At 43.5% G+C, this 25,723-nt stretch overlaps 2 protein-coding genes across 3 annotated transcripts in view; one reads left to right on the forward strand and one right to left on the reverse strand.

Moving 5' to 3' along the window:
* Col4a4 (collagen type IV alpha 4 chain) overlaps positions 1-10,742 on the reverse strand; it is a 120,131-nt gene extending 109,389 nt beyond the window's left edge. Inside the window, exons 1-2 of one of the 2 annotated variants that reach the window (XM_087904814.1) lie at positions 10,603-10,742; positions 10,214-10,353 (exon numbers count right to left, since the gene is read on the reverse strand). The gene's annotated coding sequence lies outside the window, so the exon portion shown is untranslated. Of the gene's footprint in view, positions 1-10,213; positions 10,511-10,602 lie in introns of those variants that run through there. The other variant, XM_087904817.1, reaches the window with a different exon arrangement.
* A 110-nt stretch (positions 10,743-10,852) lies between these two features.
* The window catches only part of Col4a3 (collagen type IV alpha 3 chain), a 133,879-nt gene continuing 119,008 nt past the window's right edge, over positions 10,853-25,723 (forward strand). Inside the window, exon 1 of the mRNA XM_085697617.2 lies at positions 10,853-11,017. Coding sequence (XP_085553743.2) covers positions 10,931-11,017 — 87 coding nt within the window. The 5' untranslated portion in view covers positions 10,853-10,930. The remainder of the gene's footprint in view (positions 11,018-25,723) is intronic.

A 25,723-nucleotide genomic window follows, 5' to 3' on the forward strand; every position in this document is an offset into this window, starting at 1 on the left:
ATGTGGCAGTGCATTCCTGGAATCCCAGAACATGGGACACAGAGGCAGGAGGACCAAAAGACCAAGTTCCATCCTGATTGCATGGTGATGTCCAAGCCAGGCTGGGGTACCTGAAACCCTGTATCAATATAGAGGGATAGATAGATAGAGTGGTAGGTAGATAGATGGATGAGTTAACAGTTTCCCAATATACATGTTAATTACCTTTTCCTGGTTTCATCTTTTAAAACGCTTAGGACTGGCAATGTGGTCCACTGGATGACAGCATTTGCTGCCAAGCCCAAAGGTTTGAGTTTAGTCTGAGAACCGACACTGTGGGAGAACTGACTCCCCCAAACTATCATTTAATCCCACAGGCATACAAAGACATCACACACACACACACACACACACACACACACACACACACACACACTAGATAGATAGATAGATAGATAGATAGATAGATAGATAGATAGATAGACAGACAAAATGTAATACTTTTTTAACTAGGCCTGGATGGAGGGGGGAGGGCCTTGGACTTCCCACAGGGCAGGGTACCCTGCCCTCTCTTAAGATTGGAGGGGGAGGGAGGAGGGCGAGTGGGGAAGTGGGAGGGGAATGGGAGGAGGGGAGGAAGTGGAAATTTTTGAATGGAAAAAAAAGAAAAAATAAGAATTTATTCCCACTAATACATTTGAAAACATGGAAGCATTCTGTGTTCATGGGGAGCCATGTGTTAGTACACACATGCATTATGTGATGTTAAACCAAGAACTCTCTCTCCTCAAACATTTTCTTGTTGATCATCTCTTTATGTTGAAGGTGTACAAAATACAATGCTGTGCTGTCTCTAAATATGCAGGGTATGGTTATTCTACAGCCGCTGAGAATTTGACCCTCACCCACTGACCAGCCTCTTCTCAACCCATTCTCTCTCGACTTTCCCAGCTCCCCACCTTCTGCCCTCAGCTCCTAGAAACCCATATATGAATGACATAGAGCATGATGTGAGTCTCTCTGTCTGGCCTATTTTATTTGACATTATGAGCTCCATCCAGTACCATCGATTTTATTTATTTAAGCTGATTCTACTCCAAGACACACCCCCTCAAAAAGAAAAAAAAAAGCTCACAACATGGTTTATTTGAGTTCCTTAGCAAAAAAAACATTTAACCTCGTTCCATACAAGATTTTTCATGTGGATCATGAGTCTGTGTGGTCCGAAGACCCTCGGAATGTGGCTGCAGCTTCGTGTTCTCTGAAAGGGAAAATCTTGTCAACTACTCAAGTAAATTCTTGAGAACCACTCTAAATTCCAGCTGGAACAGAATGCTCCTGGCCTAGAGCCAGCCCACCCCACCTCTTCTACCCGGTAGACCTGGTTCTAGTGTCTGAACACTGCAGTCCTTAGATGACACTGGAATTAGGTCTGTTCAGCCAGAGACAAGAGCATCCTACCTCAGCTCGCTCACTATTCAGGCAACACGGGCATCTATTATCACTTCCTGTGTGAGGTCTGCCTCCCAATATTAACAGAAAACTTGACAGTAACCATAAAAATGCCACCTCTAGGGACAAAATGATACTGTTCTAAGAACGCACAGCTAACTTTCAAAATCAGACTGGCCTTGGACCTCCAATCTCTGTGTGGCATCCTTAGTTTAGAACACTCTCAAATGTGTCACTGAAAGTTCTGAACTCCAGCTTTTCTTGCATCTATGAGTTTTCTTCCTGCCCATGGAAGTACGCTTATCTCAACTCTCTGGACCTTTCAGACTTTTGAGACCTGCCGGTGGAATGAGATTCCTGCAGTAACGTCAGCTGATTCCTTGGCCCGGCGACTCCCCCAAGGGCAGTGGGAAGATGACCTCCCAAGTGGGAAGCCTCTGTGGTTCCTATGTAGAGTCTCCTTCCCCACATGCCAACCTTGCATCCAAATAGTTAGGGGGTGAGAGTTAGAAAGGTTACGATTCAGATATTCACTACCACCGCATGGCCAATTCGTTAAGTAATTAAAACAGATGTTCAGTTAGTAGTAGCCCTGTGCAAGGCCATATTTCCTCTGAGCTCAAGATTTCTCAGTACAGAAAATTAATACCTAAGGGGTCCAAATGAGTCTGAAACAGAACCCTGTGCAGTGCCTGGTTCAATAACTGTTCCTTCCCCCCATCCCTTCCTCGCTTCCTTCTTTACTCCCTTCTTTCCTCCCTAATTAGTAATAGAAACAAGAAAAAAAAATCCCAACATTTTGGGGAAGATTATAGATATAGAAAGTTAGGCTAGTCCAAAATAAGAGATGATTTGATCTAAAAGGGAAAGGATACAGTAGCTTTTAGTTAGTTAGAGATGAGATGGGATGAGATATTGTTAGTTAGTTAGATAGTTAGTTAGTTAGAAATGAGATATTGTTGTGATGCTCAGGACTGACCTCAAACTCCCGAGATCATGTAATCCTCCTGTCTCTGTCTCCTACACAGTTGTGTCCATGGGCTTATGTTGTGGATGGGGCTTAAAAACCTTTCAAACATCAAAGAAAGGGAATCATTCAGAAGGGTGACTCTTCAGTTACTGTGGAAAAAGGAAGCATGCTGTGGGGCAGTTCTAGGTAAGATTACAGAGGTAGCGCAAGCTCACCCTGAAGATACAAAGAAACGACTTGGTAAACAGCAGGGGACCTCTCCACCCTCCTCCATCTTCTCCTGTTACTCTATCCACCTCCTCTTCCTTCCTCTTCTCCCTCCACCTTTTCTTCCCTCCTCTTCCGTTTCTCCATCCCATACCTCTCCTCCTTCCCCTGTAACAAACAGCAGTTACCAGAGCGACAGAGGCTAAATGTACAGGAAGTCCTCAACCATGAGCTCTGTGAGGACTTCATATCTTCTATGAAAATCTGTGAGAGAGTTTCAGGAAATTGATCTCTGGAAGGAAAGAGTTCTGGAACACAGAAAAACAGTTAGAAATGGACTGGATAGGATGACAAAGACAGCCTGTTCCCTGTGGTTTCCAGAAAGACCGAGTTCTCTTGTTGAGGCCTTTGCATTTGGTATTCAAGTCTAGAAATGTGACTGCTTTAGAGGTCAAAGGGGCACTCTCTAAACAAGACAGAGAGGAGGGCAATATTTAAGTGTTTAAGTCAAAAGAAAGATTTCATAAAACTAGTCCAAATGGACTCTAACATTAGGCAGAAACGCTGAGGTGGGGTACAATGACCATCTCTGAGACAGCATTAAAGCTTTTTCTTGGGGAAGAGAAACTGCACGCATGCAAGATCTTTTCTTTCCTGGGAACTTCATCATGTCTTTTTCCTGTGGCTACACTCTGTCTTCTGCCCTGCCTCTAAGTCATCCTGGCTTCTTATACGAGTTCGTCCCAGGGGCGTAGAATCTCCTTACATGTCTCCTCCTTAAGGACAAGACCTGGAACAACACTCCACATTGACCAGCTCGGCCACTCAGGAATATAACAAGAGATTCAAGGGGATTGCTCAAGCCTGGATTCCAAGGATGGAGAACGAGGTAAACGACCTTGCTGTTAAGCATGATGACCTGAACTTAATCTCTGGAATCTACATGGTGGAAGAAGAGAACCCTTAGCAATTTGTCCTCTGAGCTCCACACAGGTACTTTAACACACTCTCTCCCCAATAAATAAATGTAAAAAAAACATAAAAAATAAAACCCTGGGCTTCAGAGTCATGCACTTTCTGTAGTTCACTGTGCATCTTAGCAACACCCTTAGTGTGAATCATCACAATGGCCATCACTGAATAGAGTCAAGGGCAGGATCCATGCATGTATGAAGTTATCCAGTGGATGGCATGGCCCAAATAATTAGCAGCTGGAAATATCATTAGAAAACAGTTGCATAATTATAATTAAAGTCAACTAGCTCTTTTGTTATGAATTTGGAAATAAAGGACTTAGAAAAAACTCAGACAATAAAATTAGAAAGCTGTCTACATTACACATTTAAAATAAAAATGAATAATGTAAGAACAAAATCTTAAATCTAGTTTATATATAACAAGAATGAAAAATGAACTGTAAATTAAAATCACTGAATATAACAAATCATTGAAATATGAGGTATCTTTCAAGAAATTTGGTTGGCATTGATGAGGTGTTTATTGCTGGTATCATCAGCATATATTTTGTACGATACATAAATATCTATGGTTATTAACCCAGGAACTATCTGCCTGGCTCTTGTTTGTGCTAACTCATACTTACACGTGATGGAGAAAAAGGAAGTAACTGTATGTTACTGTTTGTCTATCTTCTACGGCTATTATGTTTTATAGTTTTTTCATATGCATGTGGTACATGTGTGCCTGTGCATGTGTATGCATGTTTGTGCGGAGGGGAGCATTTGCAGGCCCAAGGTTGATATTGGGCCTCTGTCCTGTAAATAGAAGCAGAATCTCTTACTGGATCAGAGCTCAGCGTTTTGAAGTTGTAGTTAGGTTGCTAGCTAGTTTTGCATACTCAGTTCTGGCATGCTGAGAGTAAAACAGACTGCCACCTTCACTGACTTTTATGTGGGTTCCAGAGATCCAGACTCCAGTCCTCATGCTTACATGGCAAGCATTTTACCCAGCTGAGCCCTCGCCTGGCCCTGTGTGCAATTTTAAATGGCTTCTCTGACAGTAGCATCGAAGGTGGATTTCAGAGAACTTACAAGAGAAGAAACCAGCCAGAAGGCAACCGTAGTCTCTGGATAATAACACTGAGCACCAGGGCAGAAATTGTGGCCTTAGAACAGCAGCAGAGACGTCAGGGGCAAGAACTGGCACAAGCTAGTTGTGACTCTGGGATTCTAAAACCACCGGAGAGTCTAACTGATGATAAGAGAAAGGTCTCGGAGAAAAAGAAAAGACAAAGCGGAGAGTTGGAGAAATTAGAGCAGAAGCCAAGGCCAATCTATTCCATATATATCCTCAAAAGCAGACGCACATGCTTGTGTGTGCAGTAGAGGCCATGGAAGTTTCTGGACTCTGGAAGAAGTAGATCTGAGGATGAATGTTATGTGAACTTGATAATCATCTATTTACAAAGTGGGGAGGACAAAACCACAAAAAGGCATCCTCCGTAAAACTGGTGAAGCAGACACACTTATTTTTAAACCAGGGCTAGAGATAATAAGTGAAATAAAACAAAACACTTGCTGACAAGAATAGAGTCCTGAGCCTGAGTTCAAATCCCTAGCACCCTGGCATAACTGGATATCAACATGTAGAAGAATGAAAATAGATTCACATCTATTGCCGTGCACAAAACTCAGGTCCAAATGGATCAAAGACCTCAACATAAAACCAACCACACTGAACCTCATAGAACAAAAAGTGGGAAGTACATTTGAATGCACTGGTGCAGGAAACCACTTTCTACGTATAACCCCAGTAGCACAGACACTGAAAGCAAAAAGAATTGCTAAACAGGACCTCCTGAACCTGAGAGGCTTCTGTAAAGCAAAGGTTATAGTAAACAAGACAAAACGGCAGCCTACAGAATGGGAAAAGATCTACACCCACTCCACATCAGACAGAGGGCTGATCTCCAAAATACACAAAGAACTCAAAAAATTGGTCATCAAAAGAACAAATAATCCAATAAAAAATGGGGTACAGACCTAAACAAAGAACTCTCAACAGAGGAATCTAAAATGGCTGCAAGACACTTGAGGAAATGTTCAACATCCTTAGTCATCAGAGAAATGCAAATCAGAACAACTTTGAGATTCCATCTTACACCTGTCAGAATGGCCAAGGTGAAAACCCCTGATACCAACTTAAGCTTGAGAGGATGTGGGGTAAAGGGAACACTCCTCCTTTGCTGGTGGATGTGCAAACTGGTACAGTTGCTTTGGACATCAATATGGCAATTCCTCAGAAAATTAGGAAACAACCTTCCTCAAGACCCAGTAATACCACTTTTGGGTATATACCCAAAGGATGCTCAACTGTGCCACAAGGGCATGTGCTCAACTATGTTCATAAGAACTTTGTTTGTCATAGTCAGAACCTGGAAATAACCAAAATGTCCCTCGACCCAAGAATGGATGAGGATAATCTGGTACATTTACACAATGGAGTACTACACAGCAGAAAAATATAATGGCATCTTGAAATTTGCGGGCAAATGGATGGATTGAGAAAACATCATATTGAGTGAGGTAACCCAGACCCAGAATATATGTTCTCACTCTTGAGTGACTTTTAGACATAAAGCAAAGAAAAATCAGCCTACAATTCACAATTCCAGACAACTTAGACAACAAAGACGACCCTAAGAGAAACATACATGGATTTAACGTACATGGGAAGTAGAAATAGACAAGATCTCCTGAGTAAATTGGGAGCATGGGAATTATGGGAGAGGGTAAAAGGGGAGGGGAGAGCAAGGAAGGGGAGCAGAGAAAAATATATAGTTCAATAAAAACAATTTAAAAAAAAACAAACAAATTCCTAGCACCCATGTAAAAGCCAGGTTGGATGTATCCACCTGCAGCCCCAGTATTGTTGAGATCAGGAACAGAACTGCTGGGGCTTGCTGGCCTCCAACCACCTCCAGAGTCAGTGAAAGCCCTGTCTCAGGGTATAAAGCTAAACATGATAAAGCAGGACTTATGGCGTCTTCCTTTGGCCTCAGAATACAGACATAAAGCACCTGCACATATCTGAGTGCATACATAAAGCACACACATACATACACACATACACACACACATACACAACCAGGAACAGACTTATCCCCAAGTGACAAGCGTCTGTAAGCCCAGCACTAGAGAGTCATGGGCAGTAGGATAATGAGTTCAAATTCCAGCTACATGCAAGACTGCCAGAAAGAGAGAGAGAGAGAGAGAGAGAGAGAGAGAGAGAGAGAGAGAGAGAGAATAGAAGGGAGGAGAAGGAAGTAAAAGAGAAAGAATGGAGGGATGGAAGGAGGGAGGAAGGAGGGAGAGTGGGAGAACAGGAGCAATGGTGCGATATAGGGAGGGAGGTTGAACAAGAAAGAACTGGGACTGGAGAGGTGCCTCAGCAGTTAAAAACAATGAATACTCTTGCATGAAGATTGGGGTTTGGTTCCCAGCACCCACATGACATCCACAGCCGTCTGTTGAGACTAGATCTATGGGATCCGGCACTCTCTTCTGTACTCCACAGTCTCCAAGTAAATGTGTAGTTCTGGGCCTTGCTGGCCTCCTGCTTGGCCCCAGGTTCAGTGAGAGACCCTGTCTTAAGAGACAAGGCTATACATATAGAACAGGACACATGGCATCTTCCTCTGGCTTCAGAGTACAGCCGGGTGCACCTATACACATCTGTCCCCATGCACGCACACACTGGAATCATCTTTTGGCTTCAGAATACAGATGTGTGCACCTATATACATCAGCCTCCATGCACGCACACACTCAGAAAAATACTCAGATAAATCTTTTTTAAAAAATTTAAAAATAAAACAGAAAAGACAAGCTAAAGGCAGACTAAATAAATATATAAAGCTCTCCAAACGGATTGAGAGTTGGATTCAAAATTGCCACCTAGTATCAAGTGTTTAAAAAAAAAATCTTGTATAAAAAGAACCATTTTCTTTCCTTTCCTTTTGCTTTTAACATTTAAGAAGTAAAATATGAGACACTAGTTCTCTTGGTTTTAGTTTATTTTTTTAATTCACGAGCTCTGATTGAGTTTGGGTTTATTACACCATAAGTGAGTGTAGGCAACAATGTAGCCAAGTGTGTGTGGTGGAGAGACAGGAATGTGTGCTTTAATCTGGCTTTCAAACAAACCACTTCTCCGTGTCTCACCTGCAAGGGAATGAGCTAGAGATCTTGGATCTTGGACAATTATGTTCTGATTCACTGAATCTGGGAAACTGCTGAGACTCCAGTTTCTAACAGCCTCTGGTTATGTCAAAGCTTCTGTCTTAGGGAGGCAGGATTTGAGGAGCCTTGAAAGTGCCCTGAGCTGGGCTCAGTATGATGCTGTTCTTGGCTCTTGTTCATTAGCACTGAACTCAGCAGAGCATCGCTGCACCGTGCCACCATGGTCCATCTCCATTCTCAGCAGGTCCATCTGCTTTCCTTTATGCAACTCCAGTCAGAATGCAACATGTGGTAGTTAAGTGGAGATCTTGTACAAGAGACTTCTGATGGATTATCAGATTCCTACAACTCCCCAAGACTGGTACCATGATTAGTCTGATGTTATAGAGAGTAAGAGTTCACCCTGGAGAAGTAAATCCATACCAGTAAGTACAGAAGGATTCAGAATCCAGTGGGTAGACCAGATGTCAGGCTCTCAAGCATCTACCTCCTCCTTCCTGACTCATGTCCCATTCTCTTCCGCTGCTGCATCAGAAGCATCATACAGGTGACTGCTTTACCCTACGATGCCGATAAGTTGATAAAGTGTTCTTCCATCAAAACTCCAGGGATCTGGGCTGAGGATCCAGCTCAGCGAGTAAATTATCTACTGTGGAAGAGTCAAGACCTGAGCCTGGATCCCTAGGATGCACGAAGAGCCTCATGCATAATTCTGTAATCACAACATTCCTAAAGCCAGACAGGAGATGTAGACGGAAGAATCTCTGGAAGCGGCATGCCAGAAGAACAAGAGGCCCTGTCCCAAGCAAGTAAGGTGGAAGGTGGGGATCCACACTCAAGGTTGCCTGCACACATACTCTATGGCTCTTGCTCAATCACGCAAGGATATGCACACACATGAACATGCATACATGAATACATCACACACAGAGAGAAGGTGATAAAGAAGCTACAGGGTCACAATTAAAATTCAAATTTCCTGGGATCCCGTCAAACAGGGAGGGGAGCATTTGATATCAGTACTGAAATTTTTATTTGTTTTCAGGAAGCAATATCAATTTGTAAAAGATAATCAAATGCTTCTCAGAACCCTAGGGCACTGTCACTTCATCAGCAGAATCCCTGTTGTTCTCCCCACGAGGATGGCAGACATTCCCTCAAGAACTTTCCGAAAGCCACTATGTGATCAATTATATTTATGATCTGAGTACAAACTTGCATTATTATTATTATTATTATTATTATTATTATTATTATTATTATTATACCAAAGAGACCCTAATTCTGTGCAGCTAACGAAAATGACTGTGGTTGGGATTTAATGTATCAAAAAATATTAGTAATAATAAATAATATAATAAAACAGTGACTACAAAGTATGTTTGCACAAAGAATCTGCAAGAGGCTCTGGCGTACACCAATAAATTTATTCTGCAGAGAGTCTGATAAACCAACTTGAAATTCACTGAGTATTGGAACTTGGAGCTGTTTCTCAGGAGAGTCTAATGTACAGTCACAGTTGTGCATCATGGAAGAGTCCCCCCCTTTTTATCTACAATTTGAAGGGGAGGGGAAATGGAATTCAGATGAACTCGGATAAGAAACGGTGGCATCTGAATGTTCACGGGTCCTTCATGGAAGCTGGGTCTTTCCTGCACTCATGAACATCAGTTGATAGCCCACTGACGAGCTAGCGGCTGAGTTTGCTCTCATTGATACGCTCATGGCATTTAGATGGTTATCACAAGACCTTGTTCTCAGTTACCACTGTGAGGATGCTATAGTTGTTTAACGGGTGTGCTGTAGAGTTAATTCAACAATACCTAATTCATCAAGAATACTACCTGTCTGTTAGGACAGCTCTCCGTTATCACTGTGACGATTGTATCCATGAAAAACCGTCTGATTTGACTGTAACTTGTGCATTTTACACGGCTCACTCCATTCAGTGTAGCCTGCAGCACGAGAAAGTATAGAAGCCTGCTCCAATAGGGTGCCCTACCGAGCTGGGAGGTGGCATTTGCATCCAAGGCCCTCCCAGGCGGGGACACCCTGGACCAGAGCTGGCTCTTGTTTTCTCCCCCGTTTCCGTAGATAAGGTTTAGCCTGAAAAGCAGTTCAACCCAGAGAATAGGATGAGCTTTCTCTTTCCCCTCAGCTGCCTCTTGCTCTTGGCATTTTGGAATGCCAATACTGCCAGGACAGTAACTCGAGCCTTCAAATTAATCAAAACACACAGCGCCCAGTTCAAGCCCTGGCAGAGAAGCCTTGGAGCCAAGCAAGCTCTCCTCTGCTGACCCCAAGGCCACAACTGCTCCATCCACCACCCCTTAGACGCCACAAAGCTTCTGCTCCCAGGCAGGTGCCCTGGTGTTGGGGCAGTGCCTGCCTGTGGGCGGCTTACCTGAGCGAACAATCCGGCAGAAAATAAAACTGCAGACTAGCAGACAGACTTGACACGCGCCTCACAGTTGTGGCTGGAGGGAATCCACCCGCGACCGTGTTCCTCTCCACTGCCTGTTCAGCGTCAAATCTATACGGTGGCTGTGAGTTGAAGGCCATCAGCAGATGTGCAACCGCGGGAGCTGCCAGCAAACCTGGCCCCAGAGTCGCAGACTCCCGCGCGCCTCCAGCTTAATCTGGGCAGGGCTGCTGGCCACTCCCTCCACCCTGTGCAGCCACCTCCCTACCGCAACCCCTAAATTCCTCACACTGACCCACACTCGCAAAGCCCCAGAGTCCCAGGAGCGCAGGGAATCACCTCTTTCACCCTGACCCTGGATCAGCGCCCACCTGCCTGCTCTGAGGGCGCCCAACCCTTTCTCACTTCCTGGGCACGATGCCCGGTTGAAGGGACAGTGCCTGGCGAGCTGGGAGGGGGAACGAGGGCGGGACCTAGGCCACTTCTTCCCTCCCTTAGAGTCAGAGTCAAAAGCTTGGGTGAGGACAAGCAGACCGCGGTGGGTCGAGCCCTACAAAACTCGCCCCAGTAGGTCAGCAAGCAAGGCGAGCTTCACAACGGCGCCTCCCCAATCTGTGCCCCTCTCGGTACATGGAGGCCTGAAAGTTCGTGGGTCCGGTGGATCCCTGGACACACTGGGACTCAGGACCAACGCCCATTATGCACTCAGAGAGTGCTCCAAGGTTCCAAGTGCTCCTGCTTCCTGTCCTGCTGCTGCTCCTGGCCACACCGCCTGTGGTTAGCAAGGTGAGTGACTGAAGGGGCTGAGCGACCCCACTGCTGCTTGGACCTATCCTGGGAGGAACAAGCCAGTCCCACTCACTAGGGCTCCATCGGGTCACTATTTGGAGGGTTGCTCAGCCCCGGACACCGCCTGAGTTCAGGGATGGCAGAGCAGACGGGAGGTGGGTGGGGGGAAGAGGGGCAGCCCCGGGAAACAGGTGGAATGTGCAGTGCTGGTAGAAGTGGGGAGCCGGCCAGCTTTCCAGGACCACAGGGATCCCAGACGAAGGAGAACTGCTTGCAGAGACTGGTAAATGGATACCAATAGACAGGTTATGGATAGGGAATGTTATAAGGTAACTAATAGATTATAAATATAAGTTACGTAAGATAGGCAGGTGATGATAAGTAGAATGATGATAGGTAAATGGGTACTAGATGGATGGATAATAAATGGATGAGTTAGGTAATAGATGATGGATGGATAGACAGATCGATGATAACGATGGTAATGGCCAGGGTACAGGAGGTGTGATGTCAGACCGATGAATGAATAGGTGGTTTGGTTGGCTCAAAGTGCCCAAGCCTGGGAGGAGACACCTCCTTGGCATCTCAACACTGCTCCTTCCTAAACCAGACCTCACCTAGACTCTGACTTTGCTAGAGCTACGTTTTCCTTTGGCACGCTCTGGAAACAAAAGCCATCACTGGAGAAAAGAATCAAGACCTAGAACTTGTATTAGGATGACTCAATTTCTCTTTGGAATTTGAGTGACCCCGTGCTCATTTGAATCTATTCCATAATCTTGGTTCTTTACCTCTAAAGATAAAAATCTCAAAACTGTGAGACTTGTTTTGGCTTGATTTTAACTTGTGAAGCAGAAATTTAACTTTTCAGATGCTTGATGTTATTTTTTATATTTAAAAGTTAATTTGGGTACAGTAAGTTTTGTTTCCAATGATGCGCAGGTGTCTTAAGTCTTACATGACGGCGAGCGATTGTAGATGGTGACAGAGCTACATATGCGTCACCTGGGAACACTTTAAGGGCCTGTGACTACACATAATTCAATTGTTTTCATTCCACTTACATTCTAAGTGAGGCATTGCAGGCATCACAGCAAAGCTAACGCTCCTCTAGACTCCATCCCTCTAGATTTTCCGTTTTCCAACAAATACCCAGACTCGCCTTTTCTGTGGTATTTATTTCCGCTATTTGTGCGCTTCCATACACAGCTGCAGACCATGGCAAACCAGCTCTTGTAGACCAGGCTGGCCTCGAACTCACAGAGATCCGCCTGCCTCTGCCTCCTGAGTGCTGAGATTAAAGGTGTGCGCTGCCTCCACTGCCCAGCCATAGTTGTGTTTCTAACAGAACCGCTTCCAGGCTTTAAATGTGTCCATTTGTAACCTATACATCTGTCTGCCCCTGAGGTTAAGATCTACATCGTTTTATCTTTCCACTTTGTTGCATAGTTTTTTAACAATGTGCTAAGGTTAATTGATCTGGCCTCCCACCGTTCAGTCACATGAAGGTGACTTAGCCTTTCTGTACATGCATTCTCAAAGATTTTTGGAATCTATGTAAGGCGACTCTAGCAATAGCACATTTTTCAAGGTTAGTGAGATGACCCAGTGCATAAAAACTGACAACAAAATTTCAATTCCTAACAGCATAAGAGAACCAGCTTTTGGTTCTCTGACTGGGTCCTCTCCCTGCCCCCTCCACCGTGAATAAATGAATAAATAAATAAAGAGCAAACCAAGACTAATTTAGCCACCTAGGCTAAGCTAGGTGGCTAATAGCTGCTGGGTAGGATGGTTGCAACTTGTGCAAACCGGTGTGAACTATCTAAGAGCGTTAGCAGAAACCAGTGCTTTGGGAAAGTCTAAAGGAAGTGCATGCTATACAGAGGTCTGGGAACACTCCAGAGCAGTGAGAATAACAATCTTTCTGGACTGAGAAGAAAAACAAGAGTGTGAAGGGACATGGGCCTCTTGGAAGAATCACCCTTGAAAGGTGACACCCTAGGACAGGAGAGACGGTTCATTGTTTAAGAGCAATTGTTGCTCTTGTACAGGATCTGGGTTCGATTCCCACTCGGTGGTTCACCGGCTGTAACTCAAGTCCCAGGGGATCTAATGCCCTCTTCTGACCTCCATGGACAGCAAGCTCACTTACAGCCAAGTACATACATGCAGAGAAATCACACATAAAATAAAATGAGTAAATCTAATTTTTAAAATGTTGTGCTCTATGACCGTAGATCCTCCAGGTATATACCATGTGCGATTATGTTGTGATATTCTTTTGCACTTTACATGTGAAATGATTTTTGTTTTGAGTTTAGGGAGACCAAAACATTGCAATTCAAGTTAATGACTACCACAGTGAATCCATCTTTTGTGTTTCTATGGAAGTTTGAGGTGAGCCTTTGTTAAAAGCATTCAAAGCTGTTGCTTCCATCGCAACAGCTGAAGGAGAGAGAAGAGGTGCCCCTGAGATTATAAAATGATATAAAGTGATCTCAAGTTAACTGAATCCTGGGTGAGGTGACATGTGCCGACATGACTGTACCCACAAGCCAACTGTGACCTTGAGCAGGCCAGGAGGCTACTCTGAATCTCAATCTTTTTGTCTGTGATGTGGGAACGTCGACCTCCCTCCAGTAGCCAGCAGCTCAAGAGCGAGGCAGTGGGGGAGGGGATACTCTTTAGGCACGACTGACTGTTGACCTAATGTGCCACCATCTTTAGGAGAGAAGTTAGGAATCTCGTTTTAATCACAAATGAATCGTATTAATAATACCAACTGATTTCAGTTTTACTCAAAACAGAATAACAAGCAGGAAACAAACAAATAAAATCATGGTGAGTCAAACACTGTGTAACTGAAAGCAACATCCAGTCTTTGGGCTGGCATGTGCATAATCTCTGTGCTGTTAGCTGAGGGCCAGCATGTGTGTAATCTCTGTGCTGTTAGCCATGGGCCAGTATGTGTGTAATCGCTGTGCTGTTAGCTGAGGGCTGGCATGTGTGTAATCTCTGTGCTGTTAGCCACGGACCAGCATGTGTGTAATCTCTGTGCTGTTAGCTGAGAGCCATCATGTGTGTAATCTCTGTGCTGCTAGCCATGGGCCAGTATGTGTGTAATCTCTGTGCTGTTAGCCACGGGCCAGCATGTATGTAATCTCTGTGCTGTTAGCTGAGGGCCAGCATGTGTGTAATCTCTGTGCTGTTAGCTGAGTGCCAGCATGTGTGTAATCTCTGTGCTGTTAGCCACAGGCCTGCATGTGTATAATCTCTGTGCTGTTATCTGAGGACCGGCATGTGTGTAATCTCTGTGCTGTTGTTAGCTGAGGGCCGGCATGTGCTTAATCTCTGTGCTGTTAGCTGAGGTCTCCAGTTATACTTTAGCACTTCCTCAAACAGGAAGCCAGCAGCAGTGCTGACCCTGCATGCCCTGCCTCTCTCAGCCAAGGTGAAACAGACTGCTCACACAGTTTGTCCCCAAGCACCCAGGGAGAAGGAAGGGCTTTGCGACTTACTGAGAAGCCAGGCGCTCCCTAGCTGTTCACCTTACCTTCAGGCTTACAGCTCGCTGTCTTCTGGCCAGTTCGCCCATTTTAAATGAGCAACCCTGGGCCAGGCAATAGATGAGGAGTGTATGCCCATCTCTGCTCCCTGGTTAAGGCAAAAGTTTCCAGCTAAATTAGCATAGTCTTAAGTTCCAGGAAGAGGTGAAAGAAGCAAGATGCTTTCTCATCTGAATTCATTTTCAAAATCAAAAACTTCAAATGGATTAGTTAGCACTTCAAACAAAAAGTAATGTAATAGCACAAATGTATATAACCCTGAGACTAAACAAATATTAATAAATTAATAAAATAAAAAACTCAAATTCCCTATGTTAGGGGAAAAAATACAAAATGTCCTAATACTTAACTACTTGACTTTCTTCCAGTCCAGAAGATCTGTGTACGTCATTCTCATGTAAGATTTTGTGTTTATGCTCCACACAAGTGTGTGTGTGTGTGTGTGTGTGTGTGTGTGTGTGTGTGTGTGTTTAGAGAAGGGATTCCTGCACATGTGTATGGAGGCCAGAGGTCATCACTGGGTATATTCCCAAACTCCTCTCCACCGCGTTTTTGCAATGGGCTCTCTCTTTGATCTTGAAACTCACCAGCTAGCTAAACTAGATGGCTAGCAAGCCCCGGGCATGGCTCTCCTTTGGCTTCCTCAGTGCTGGGATTGCACTGGCATATGTGGGTCAAACTCCCTGCCTCATGTACTCCACTGACTGAGCCATCTTTCCAACCCTTCTTTATCCTTTGAGTACTGTGCCAACTACAACTAGAACTCTGGTCTTGTCTCATTACTGGATTATAGGGAATGCTTCTAACATTTCATAATGCAGTATCTGATGTGTAGTTTTAGACAGTCTATCAGATTAAAGAGTTTCCTTCCCTCACAAATTTCCTTCCCTGACAGTTTCTGTTTTGTTAAACGAATCCGTATCAATGTTATTACTGATTTCATATATGTTTTAGGAAAACCTCACAGTCTGTAGCCAGCCAATGTAGTAAGTCAATATATTTTGAATGTCAAACCATCCTTCCATCCTTGCATTACTGTGCGATGCGCTATTAAATGGTCGCAATGGCTTTTCCTAAAACACACTCATTACTAAAGATGGCACAGGCTTGGGAGACCACACTAACTGATGTAGAGTCGGGCTGCTCACCGGTTAACACCTATGTAAAGGCCATGCTGGTCAAGGAACAAAAACCTCACCAGGACCTCCCATCTCCCTCTTCTGTTACTCCTTCATTCTTCCTTGAAAGACACTAAGATTGATTTCAACTAATCACTTCCTTCATTTTCTTAAGACTTTTATTGTTGAAATGCTCACTACTCGCACTTTGCCTGGGCAGAAATTTCTGAATATAGATTCACAAGGTAGTTCCTTCTTCGGGCTTCTCTCATTTCATTCTGAATTTTCATTGTGATTGAGCTCTCAGTGATTGTGATGGAGTTTCACCTTCATCACTGCACAATGTTCTGGTGTATGAATAAAAATAGTATCTCAAACTGTCAGCGACTTCCAACTGGAGGCCATTACAAGCAATGTTACTGTATAATTTGAGATTCTGTAGTATTTTTTGAGGGTTTTTTTCTTTGATATTTAAGTATTTTATGTTCATTTTAAACGTTTTAGTAATCTTACTATTAAAGATACAATAAAACCTAATTGGGTTTGGTATTTTGATATTGAACAAGCAATTTGAAAAATGCAAATACATTTAATGCAAAATTTTTCTGCCTTAACTGCATTACAAAAATTAATTAATAGTGTTCTATTGTCATCAGTCTCAAAACCTTTAAAGTATTTACTGTGACAGCTATGCTGTGTGGATTACTGAAATTATATTTCATAAGTCTCAAATATATTACATTTTTCCTGGTTATAATTTTGATAATCTTTGGTATCAGTTATAGACTCATTTTTAAATTTTTTTGTTAGTCAAAGTTTTTGATCATGCCATTAAAATGTTCTATATGAGGTAGGGTCTCACTGTGCAGCCCAGGCTGGTCTGTAACTCTGCTCTCTCAGCTTCTGGAGTGCCCATACGTGTACATCACCAACCTCAGACCACTGTTCCTTAATAACGCCCTCCTCGTTTTCTCTAAAGTCAACGCTTTTCATTGGATATTTGCTGCTCCTTGCAATGTTGCCTCCTAGTTCTCTTACATTTTAAAAATTATTATGTTCCTTCATTTATTTTGTGTCTCGATGTCTATACACACAAGCCATTGTATGCCTGTGGAAGTCAGAGGACAAAATGCAGGAGTCCGTTCTCCCCTTTGGCATGTGGGACCCAGAGACCTGATTTGAGTCACCTGGTTTGGTGGCAAGTGCCTTTCTCACTGAGTCCTCTCCCGGACCCCTGACTTCTACGTGAATCAAATACTCTTGGCCTCCTTGACTCTAGCAACTTGACCTTTAACTTCTCAACATCCAGTCACTTTCAGCATCACACGGGCTTGTCCTGATGACTTCCTTTGGCTTTAGCTCACCGCTTCCCCTTTGCACCTCAAAGTTCATGGCTTCCATGCCTTTGGAGCAAATCTTTCTCCTGTGTGAAGTGGGAGTGTCAGAATAAATTCCCTTCTACCCACAAAGCCTCGCAGAGACATTCTACACAGTCCAGTGGGATCCTCTATCATTTAACCATATGCTTTCTCACACACTACTTCTTAAGAGATCCAGGCCAAGCCACTTCTTCAATGTTAATCTCCTTTTCCCCTCCACACTGAACAATGAAACTTTCTTAAGTGCATCGTGAAGTTCTTTAATTTTTCTCTTCAGATGTTTATAACTTTCAAATGATTTTTTTCTTCAACTGCATTTCTCAGTAATAAGCAAGACCTCAAATCATGGGATGCCCATTACAACCCAGGCCTATTAATCACCAGCTTTAGTTTTTGCCTTAGCTACTAACCCTCAAATAGGGGTAACAGGTTTGAACCTTGAGATTTTATGAAGCATGGATTATTTAATATACACACTTTCATTGGCAGGTTTGCAATCATTCTCTGTATGTTAACTGTAACATTAATACTCGTTATGACTCGCTTTCAATGACTACTTGAGTCTCCAGGAGCTACGCATTTCTATTCTTTTTCTTTCTTTCCAGTAATTCCTTTTGTTGCCTCTTGAGCACTCTACAGATACCTACTCCATATCACCCTTCTCTTGTTCTGCACTTCATGGTCCAGTTTCTTCTATTTGTCGACTCTCTCATAAGGAGATGGTGTAAGGTCAGAAATATGACAGAGGAGTCTCCTCTTCCATCACTCAGCCTGTCTATCCAGGAGTCTCTCCAGAGTCAAATGTTTGTGTCCCCCTTAAAACCATATGCTGAAACCTACTCCCAAGGAGATGGCATTGGGAGGTGGAGCCTTTGAGAAGAGATTTATTTATGAGGAAAGAATCTCATGAATATTATTCATGTCCTTTAAAAAACAGCAGACAGAGGAGGCACACCTACCTTACAATGTATAAAGACAGAATGGAGGTGCCTTCTTCAATGGAACAAGCAAGGCATCCCCAGACACTGGATCCATTACTATCTTCATGTCTAACTTCTTCATCTCCAAACTGTGGGTAATAATTCTCTATTATTTACAAATTACCAAAACCAAGGTATTTTAGTAAGTCCGTCCCAATAAACTAAGAAGGTAACAAACAAGTTTCCTTTCATGCTCCCAGGGTCACCTCCCCGCCAATCCTTCTGCTGCTTTTCCTAAACACATTATGTTTCTATTTGTTGAGGCAGGGGTCAAGATCAACACAGCACAGCCACCCACTTTTTCCTCCAGACAAGCCAAGAGTCCTTCTTCTTGAGGACTTTCTTGAGGACAAGCACTTGGCTGATTTTTGAGGATGGTCCTAGAAAAGCAGCAAACTGAGTGAGATTTGTCTTCCTGCTTCCCCTTTAGCTTTGACTCTATTTACCCGGCTGCAATCTGAACCTCCTGGCAGTAACAGGAAGATGAGCTCTGTGAAATATTGCGGTTGATTAAGGACCTTTAATCAGGGTGCTGTTCCAACGGCAGTGCTGTCTAGTTGGGGAACGCCCTGCATTCCTGCATCCCTTTGGAACTGACCATACTTGTGCTGTGGCATTCAGCCAAGGAGCAGCCATCCGTCATGGAGCTGAAGACGTCCAAAGCCCAGCAAAAACACAGTGTGTAGAGTATTTTTGCTCCACAAGGTTTATATCTGGCTTCCGCCAAAACTCTTAATCATAACACAGCTTTGCCATCGCTCGTCTGCCTCACCTCTGCTTTCAGCTGAAGGGGGAAAGGAGGCTAGGATAATACCATTTTCACAGAGCAGCCATCTTCCTGATTGTCCCTAGCACAGTGGCTGTGAATTTCTACTTAGGCGTTCATACTCCATCTCTACAAACCTCAGCAGCCTGAAGACTGTGGGGAGACTTTGAGATGAATGCTGGTGAACTCCCGATGCCATGTTCAGTATGCCGGTTCCCCAGGCACACATGCAGCTCATCAAACAGGTACATTCTGTAATCTGCCAAAACTGATAAAGGCTAGGAAGTCTTAAATGAGAAAGGCATGTGCTGGAGGGGAAAAGCTATATTGGCAGCATTCTCATGTTTTGTAGACTTCGTCTGTCTGTATATGTCTTAGTCACCAGGGGCCGCTTTGACAAAATATCATACATTTCATTAGTATTGATCTCCCATAGTTCTCAGAGATCCTAAGTCCCAGATCTGAGAAAACAGTTTGGTCACCTCAGCATGAAGCATCAGACAGAGGCCTGACATCCCTGTGAGGAGATACACACTGATCTGTTAAGACAGGCTTTGCTGTGAGGTCTGCATTTATCGCAGGAGATGTAATCACTGGCTGTTGTCTTCCCAAAACATCTGTGTCAATCTTTCCTTCTTCCCAGAATTTCCCCTTTGCATCTGCTAATTAAGGCTTCTGGCTTCAGGTGTTTGTTCTGGCCAAGACTGAACTCTGTTGAATTATCTCAGTAAGTTTCCACTTCACTCAGGTTCAGAGCTGTAGACGCAGAAACATCTGTGTATCTGTCACACAATAGGAATATGATGTGAGCCCTTACTTAGGAGCCACATAAACCATGTTGCATTTTCTCGAAGTTCTATTTAAATATCCAAAAGGATTTGTAAATTAATTTTAACATATATCTCAATGTGTTTGTCACATTATCGAAATATAAAGTTGCTATAAAAACATCGATGAGATATTTTACAGTATTCTTCATATCATCTCTTCAAAAACTGAGAGTATTTTTGCATTTCTAGAATATATTAGTTAGGACACACTTCTATGTGTAGTCACTGTCCTGAGGAGTGACTTCTGCGTTCATTTTCCAGTGGATGGGGAGAGGGTCATTCTACGGATTATACCCATAGCAAGAACAGTGATTCCTTCTACAAGAAATAAATGCCAAAATGATAAAGCTCTTTTCTACCATTAATATAAGACTGGGGATTAAATTCTCCCATGAGTTCTGGGTGACAGATCCTATTCAAACCCCAACATGGAGGGGTTTGCTCAGGGTTGTGCATGGCTGATTGTGGATAACAGTGTTTACACGTAACAAATTGGCTTTTTAAAAATACAAACAATACAGTGCATTTATGTGGCCCACACAACAGCTGCTCAACTACCCGAGACTGACAGGATGGCTCAGGAGTTAGCCACATGGACAGTGGCAGGTTAAGATGCCCTTCTTTTGCGCAGCTGGCATGTCACTCCCTGCCCATCTCTCCCCAGCCCCACTGGAAAGGATCTGAGCATGGCACCAAGTCAGAAAGTATAAGACCCCAGTGCAGAGGCTAGAGAGAGTCAACGGCATCTTAGGAGCACAGAAGGATGGAGAATTCCTCTAGATCGCCATAGCTATAGCTCAGTCTAGCTCTCCTACTGTGTCCCCAGATGCTAACGTGATAACCATCATACACAAAAGTTTTAAAGCTCAGCTCTGTACATATAATGTCAGACTAAGGACTAGTAGCAGCGTTTCCACTGGGACTGGAGAGAGGGCCCAACAGTTAAGAACAATGGATGCTCTTCCAGAGGACCCAGGTTTGATTTTCTGCACCCACGTGATGGCTCACAACCATCTGTTGGGTTTAAAGGATCTGACTGATTCCCTCTTCTGGCTACTGCAGACACTAGGCACACATGAGATACACAGATATATGCATGAGCGAAACTCTTACACACATAAAACAAAAATAAAGAATATCCCCATATGTCATGATATAGTATTGTATGTGTAATCTTCAGAGATATTTATAATAAAAGACTAAGGGTGTAGTTCAATAGTAGAGTTTTTACCTACCATGTTTAAAGCCCTTGGTGTGATCCCAGCGCTGGAATAAACAAATGAATAGTTTTAGCCATAGATATGCTTCATCATCATGGCAGCAGGGTGGGAAGCGTGCTGGCTAGTTTTATCAACTTGACACAAGCTAGAGAGAGCCACTGGAGAGCAGGGAGCATCAATAGAAAAAAAATGCCTTTGTATGTATGACTTGATTGGAGACAAGCCTGTAGGGCATTTTCCTAGTTAGTGATTGATGGGGTAGGGCCCAGCCCATTGTGGGTTCTATAAGAAAGCAGGTTTAGCAAGGCATAAGGACCAAGTCAGTAAGCAGAACCCTTCCATGGCCTCTGCATCAGCTCTTGCCTCCAGGTTCTTACTCTGATTGAGTTCCTGACCTGACTTCTTTCAATGATGAACTATGATGGATCAAGTGTAGGCCAAATGAATCCTTCCCTTCCCAACTTCCTTTGGCCATGGTGTTTCATTCTCGCAATAGCAACCCTAACTAGGACCGCGAGTAAGTCAAAATCTTCCCATTTTTAATCCTTAAGATCTACATTTCTTAATGAGAAGGTCTCTCCCAATTGGACTCTCAGACAAGCTATTCCACTGTTTAGAAAGGAGCTTGAGGGTGTTTGGAAACACTGGGGAGACTTGCCGTAATGTAGACAAAACAGTCAGGTCGCTGGAGTTTTTTTTTTCCCATCGTGATATTTTTGTTGTTATGTGAACTTCCCAAGGATAAGGTTCCATAAGTAGGAAGTTGAAAGATCTGACCTCTTCTCCCTTTGGATCAAATGACAGCGTTTGCATAGGGAATCAAAGTAACACGGCTAGATGTTTATTTTCTTTGTTTGACCAAGGGATAATTTTATGCTGTTTGTTTATATATAATATTGAGAAAGTTGGGGAGTTTGAATGCTGGATTTCAAAATAATCCGGGTATGTTTTAAAGTGATGAGAAATAGTCTGTGGCCACATTTTCTAAAGATGGCATTGCTGATACGTTGGTCTCTTCCTTTCTAGGCCTTTCCTTTGCCTACTTTTTTCATCCAACAGTAGACGGGTTCATATTTTTTATGTTGTTGATTCTTATGAATGCAATTTTCAGATTTCTACGGAAGACTTCACTGTAGGCTGATGTCATATGTGACTGAAGGAAGCTGTGCTACTGGAAGTACGGTGTATTTCCAATTATTTGGAAATAAAGGCTAAAGAAGTAGCTCAATCTGTAAATATGCACTATGCAAGATTGGGGACCCAAGCTCCAGCCCTGTAAACCACTTAGGAAAGCTAGGTATGGGTGCATGCATGCATTTAAAAACCTAGCACTAGCCAGGAGATGCATTCCTTTAATACCAGCACTCGGAAAGCAGAAACAGGCAGATCTCTGTGAGTTCAAGGCCAGCCTGGCCTACAAGAGCTAGTTCTAGGACAGGCTCCAAAGCTTCTGAGAAACCCTGTTTCAAAAAAAAACAAAACAAAATAACGTAAAAATCTAGCACTAGGAAAACAGAGAAAGACAGATTCTTGAATCTCATGAACAAACTGCCCTAGAGTAATGGCCAAGCTACAGGTCAATGTAAAGACCCTATAGAACAAGTCAAGGCAAATGATACCTGAGGAACCACATATAGGGTTCATCTGTAGGCAGAGGTCTGCTTATTCTTTCCCCGACTGCTCAGACTCAAAATAACCACCCAAAAACTATATTATTCAAAACACTGCTTGGCCAATAGCTTAAGCACATTTCTGGCTAGCGCTAATATCTTAAATTAACCCATTTCTATTAATCTGTGCATCTCTATGAGACCGTGGCTTACCAGCAAAAATTCCGGAGAGTCTGGTGGAGACTACATGGCTTCTTCCTCACTCTTCCTTCTTTCACCCAGCATTCAGTTTAGTTTTCATACCTAGCTCTGTTCTGCCCTGTCATTGGCACAAGAAGTTTCTTTATTAACCAATGGCATTCACAGTATATAGAGGGAAATCCCACATCATTCATCTATGGTCTCCATGTGCATACACATATGCACATGAATACACACACACACACATACACACACGCACACAGAGAGGGGGAGGACAGGTAATGCTAAAACAGAATCGAAGATAAACTTTTACCAAAGTCATCTTTTAGTGATAATGATCTTTTAATAATGTACTTTCTTATCAAATGTCCAACTCCATAGCATGCATTTCTGAGAGTCAGATAGCAAAGTAACATCATTTCTGGTTCTCAGATAAAAGTCTGATCCAAGAGCATTGTCAGTTAACAGAGGAAGTGAGTGTGTAATGGGGGATAGCTGAGGAGTCTTTCCAAATACCTGAAGAGGAATATCAGATTCTACATAATTGTTGCTTAAATAACTATGTGATATTTCAGATAAAATTGAATTTTAAAAACATTTGATTATCAAAATAAATGATTCCTGACACCATTATTCCCTTTTAATGAAAATCATCAATCAGTTCCATTTATTTGCTGAAGTATTATTTGTCTCTGCAGAGTAGAAATGCTTTGACCTGTATCCACGCCACTGTCCCATTCAATTCATTAAAGACAGGTGCCATATCTGTCTTGCTGATTCCGGCTCTTAGATTCACAGCTGGTATTGTTGACCTTCAGTGAGCTGCCGTGGAACTGGAACAATATTTAATTAAACACTAAAACCAAAATATCAATAAAGAATGACTAGTTCCTCAAATCTTTTGGCACTTGAAGAAAACCATGTTTGTGAGACAGAATGTTGAACAGGCCATTTCTTAATTCAACAATTGAAATACTGTCTCGTATCTTTACTGTGTGTTAGGTACATGGTGGGAACAAAGGTAGATTTTTAAAATGTCCCACCCCACTCGCTCGCTCTCCCCGCATCCTCATGGTGTATGTGCTTAAGAGATAGGCCTGGACAAGCACACAGAAAACAAATGATACATCCCTTGAGAGGGTAAGTATGGAAAAGTAAAACTCAAGTGGGGATTAGAAAGAAGAACCAAGCCAGGTAAACGTAGAACTGGGTGGACGAGCAGCAAGCAGCATGTTTCGTGCCGGAGCCAAAAGTGGGAAGATTTCACTGACCTGAAAACCATAGCTTATCTTCAAAGGAAGTACGCAGGGGCTAGCGGTGAGCTTGGGAAGCAGCAAGCAGCTTTTCTTGGCAGTGCTTGAACCTCCTCCCCCAGCTTGCGCTCCAGCTCCAACACTTGTTAGTAGCTTCTATACGTGTGGGCTGGGTCCTCTTTATTCGGCCACCCTAAGCAAACATAGATTCCACAGTCCCTTCCAAACTTTCTTTAATACTAGGACCCCACGTCATACCTGAAATATCATGAAAAAAAAAAGATCTCATGAGGGTCCTCACTCACAAGAAGCCTGCCCGTGCGTCCCGGGTTCCCACTCACAGGAAGCATGCCCGTGCGTCCTGGGTCCCCACTCACAAGAAACCTGCCCGTGCGTCCCAGGTTCTCACTCACAGAAAGTCAGCCCGTGTGTCTCAGGCAGGGGTTCTCTAATAGTTGGCAGGGACCAGCAGGTAGATTTCTTGACTACTACATGTGCCTGGGGCTGAGCCTACAGGCCATTTTCCATTCACTGTGACCGATTCACAGTTTCTGAGGCAGAACACTGGAAGAGCATGTGACCTGCATGCGCTCCATCCCCAGACGCACAGGAGCAGTCATGCAGACAGGGGTTATCTGAGGCAGCAGGTCATACAACACGGGAAGAATCCTTCATGAAGTACCAGGAGAGGGACGCTGTTCTGATGACTTTGGGCAAGTCATTCAAATTCCAAGGCTCTGCACCTCCTCGGTCATAAAATGTGGCAGATAAAATTTGCCCTCCTTATCTACAGAAAGACTGCAGTTAAGCGCACTCTGTGCCCAGTCAAGCATTCCACAGATGCCGGGTATCGCTAAGACAAGAAAGCTTCAGCCTGTCACCAACGCAGCTGTCTGAATGTGCTTTTCAAGATCCAGCAATGTCCCTGTTGTCTTGTGACTAGGATGCCCTGGAATGTATTAAGGGGTTTCTTACTGCTGGCATTTTCTAATAACTTCTTTCCAAAACATCAGTAGGAACAACATCCTCCCTGAGTGCTGTCCCTATTAAAAGTGAGCAGTTTCTTGACCTTATGGCGTTCCATGCAAATAGTGTCGCTAAAACTCTGCCGGTTCGGCCAAACACTTTAACCAACCTACTTGCTACAGATAGAGATATTCCTGACTTACAGTTAACAGTAATAATTTGGAGACCTGGGAGACGGTCAGTGAGTAAAAGCACCAGCTATCCAAGTTCAAACGCCTGAATGTAAACCCCCAGCCCACACTAAACAAACAACTATACAAAAAAAAAAAAAAAAGCAAGCATGGCCACACATTGCTGTAACCTCTGGAGACAGTCTGAGCAACAGAGAATGGAAGATGGCTAGAACACGGCAGCCAGCCAGGTTAACTGAAAATCAGTGAGGGAGCTCTGGGTTTAGAAAGAAATTCTGGCTCCGAGGTGATGAAGCAGGACACCCAGTACCCTCTCCTCTGGCCTCCTTACAGCTTCACATGGGTCTGTCCCCCAACCCTCACACAGCTATCATACACCCCACACACAGCACACACATTACACACCAACACATATATTACATACATAGCTATCACATACATCACACACATAGAGCTATCACACACATGCATCATCACAGTCACACAGCTCTCACATCATGCATACACATCACACACATCACACACACACACATCTATCATATGCATTACACACACACCCCCCCACACACACACCACACACACATCTATCTTATGCATTACACACACACATCACACACACA

This window comes from Myodes glareolus, chromosome 1, assembly GCF_982192425.1.
Source record: "Myodes glareolus chromosome 1, mMyoGla1.1, whole genome shotgun sequence".
NCBI classification, from domain to species: Eukaryota; Metazoa; Chordata; class Mammalia; order Rodentia; family Cricetidae; genus Myodes; species Myodes glareolus.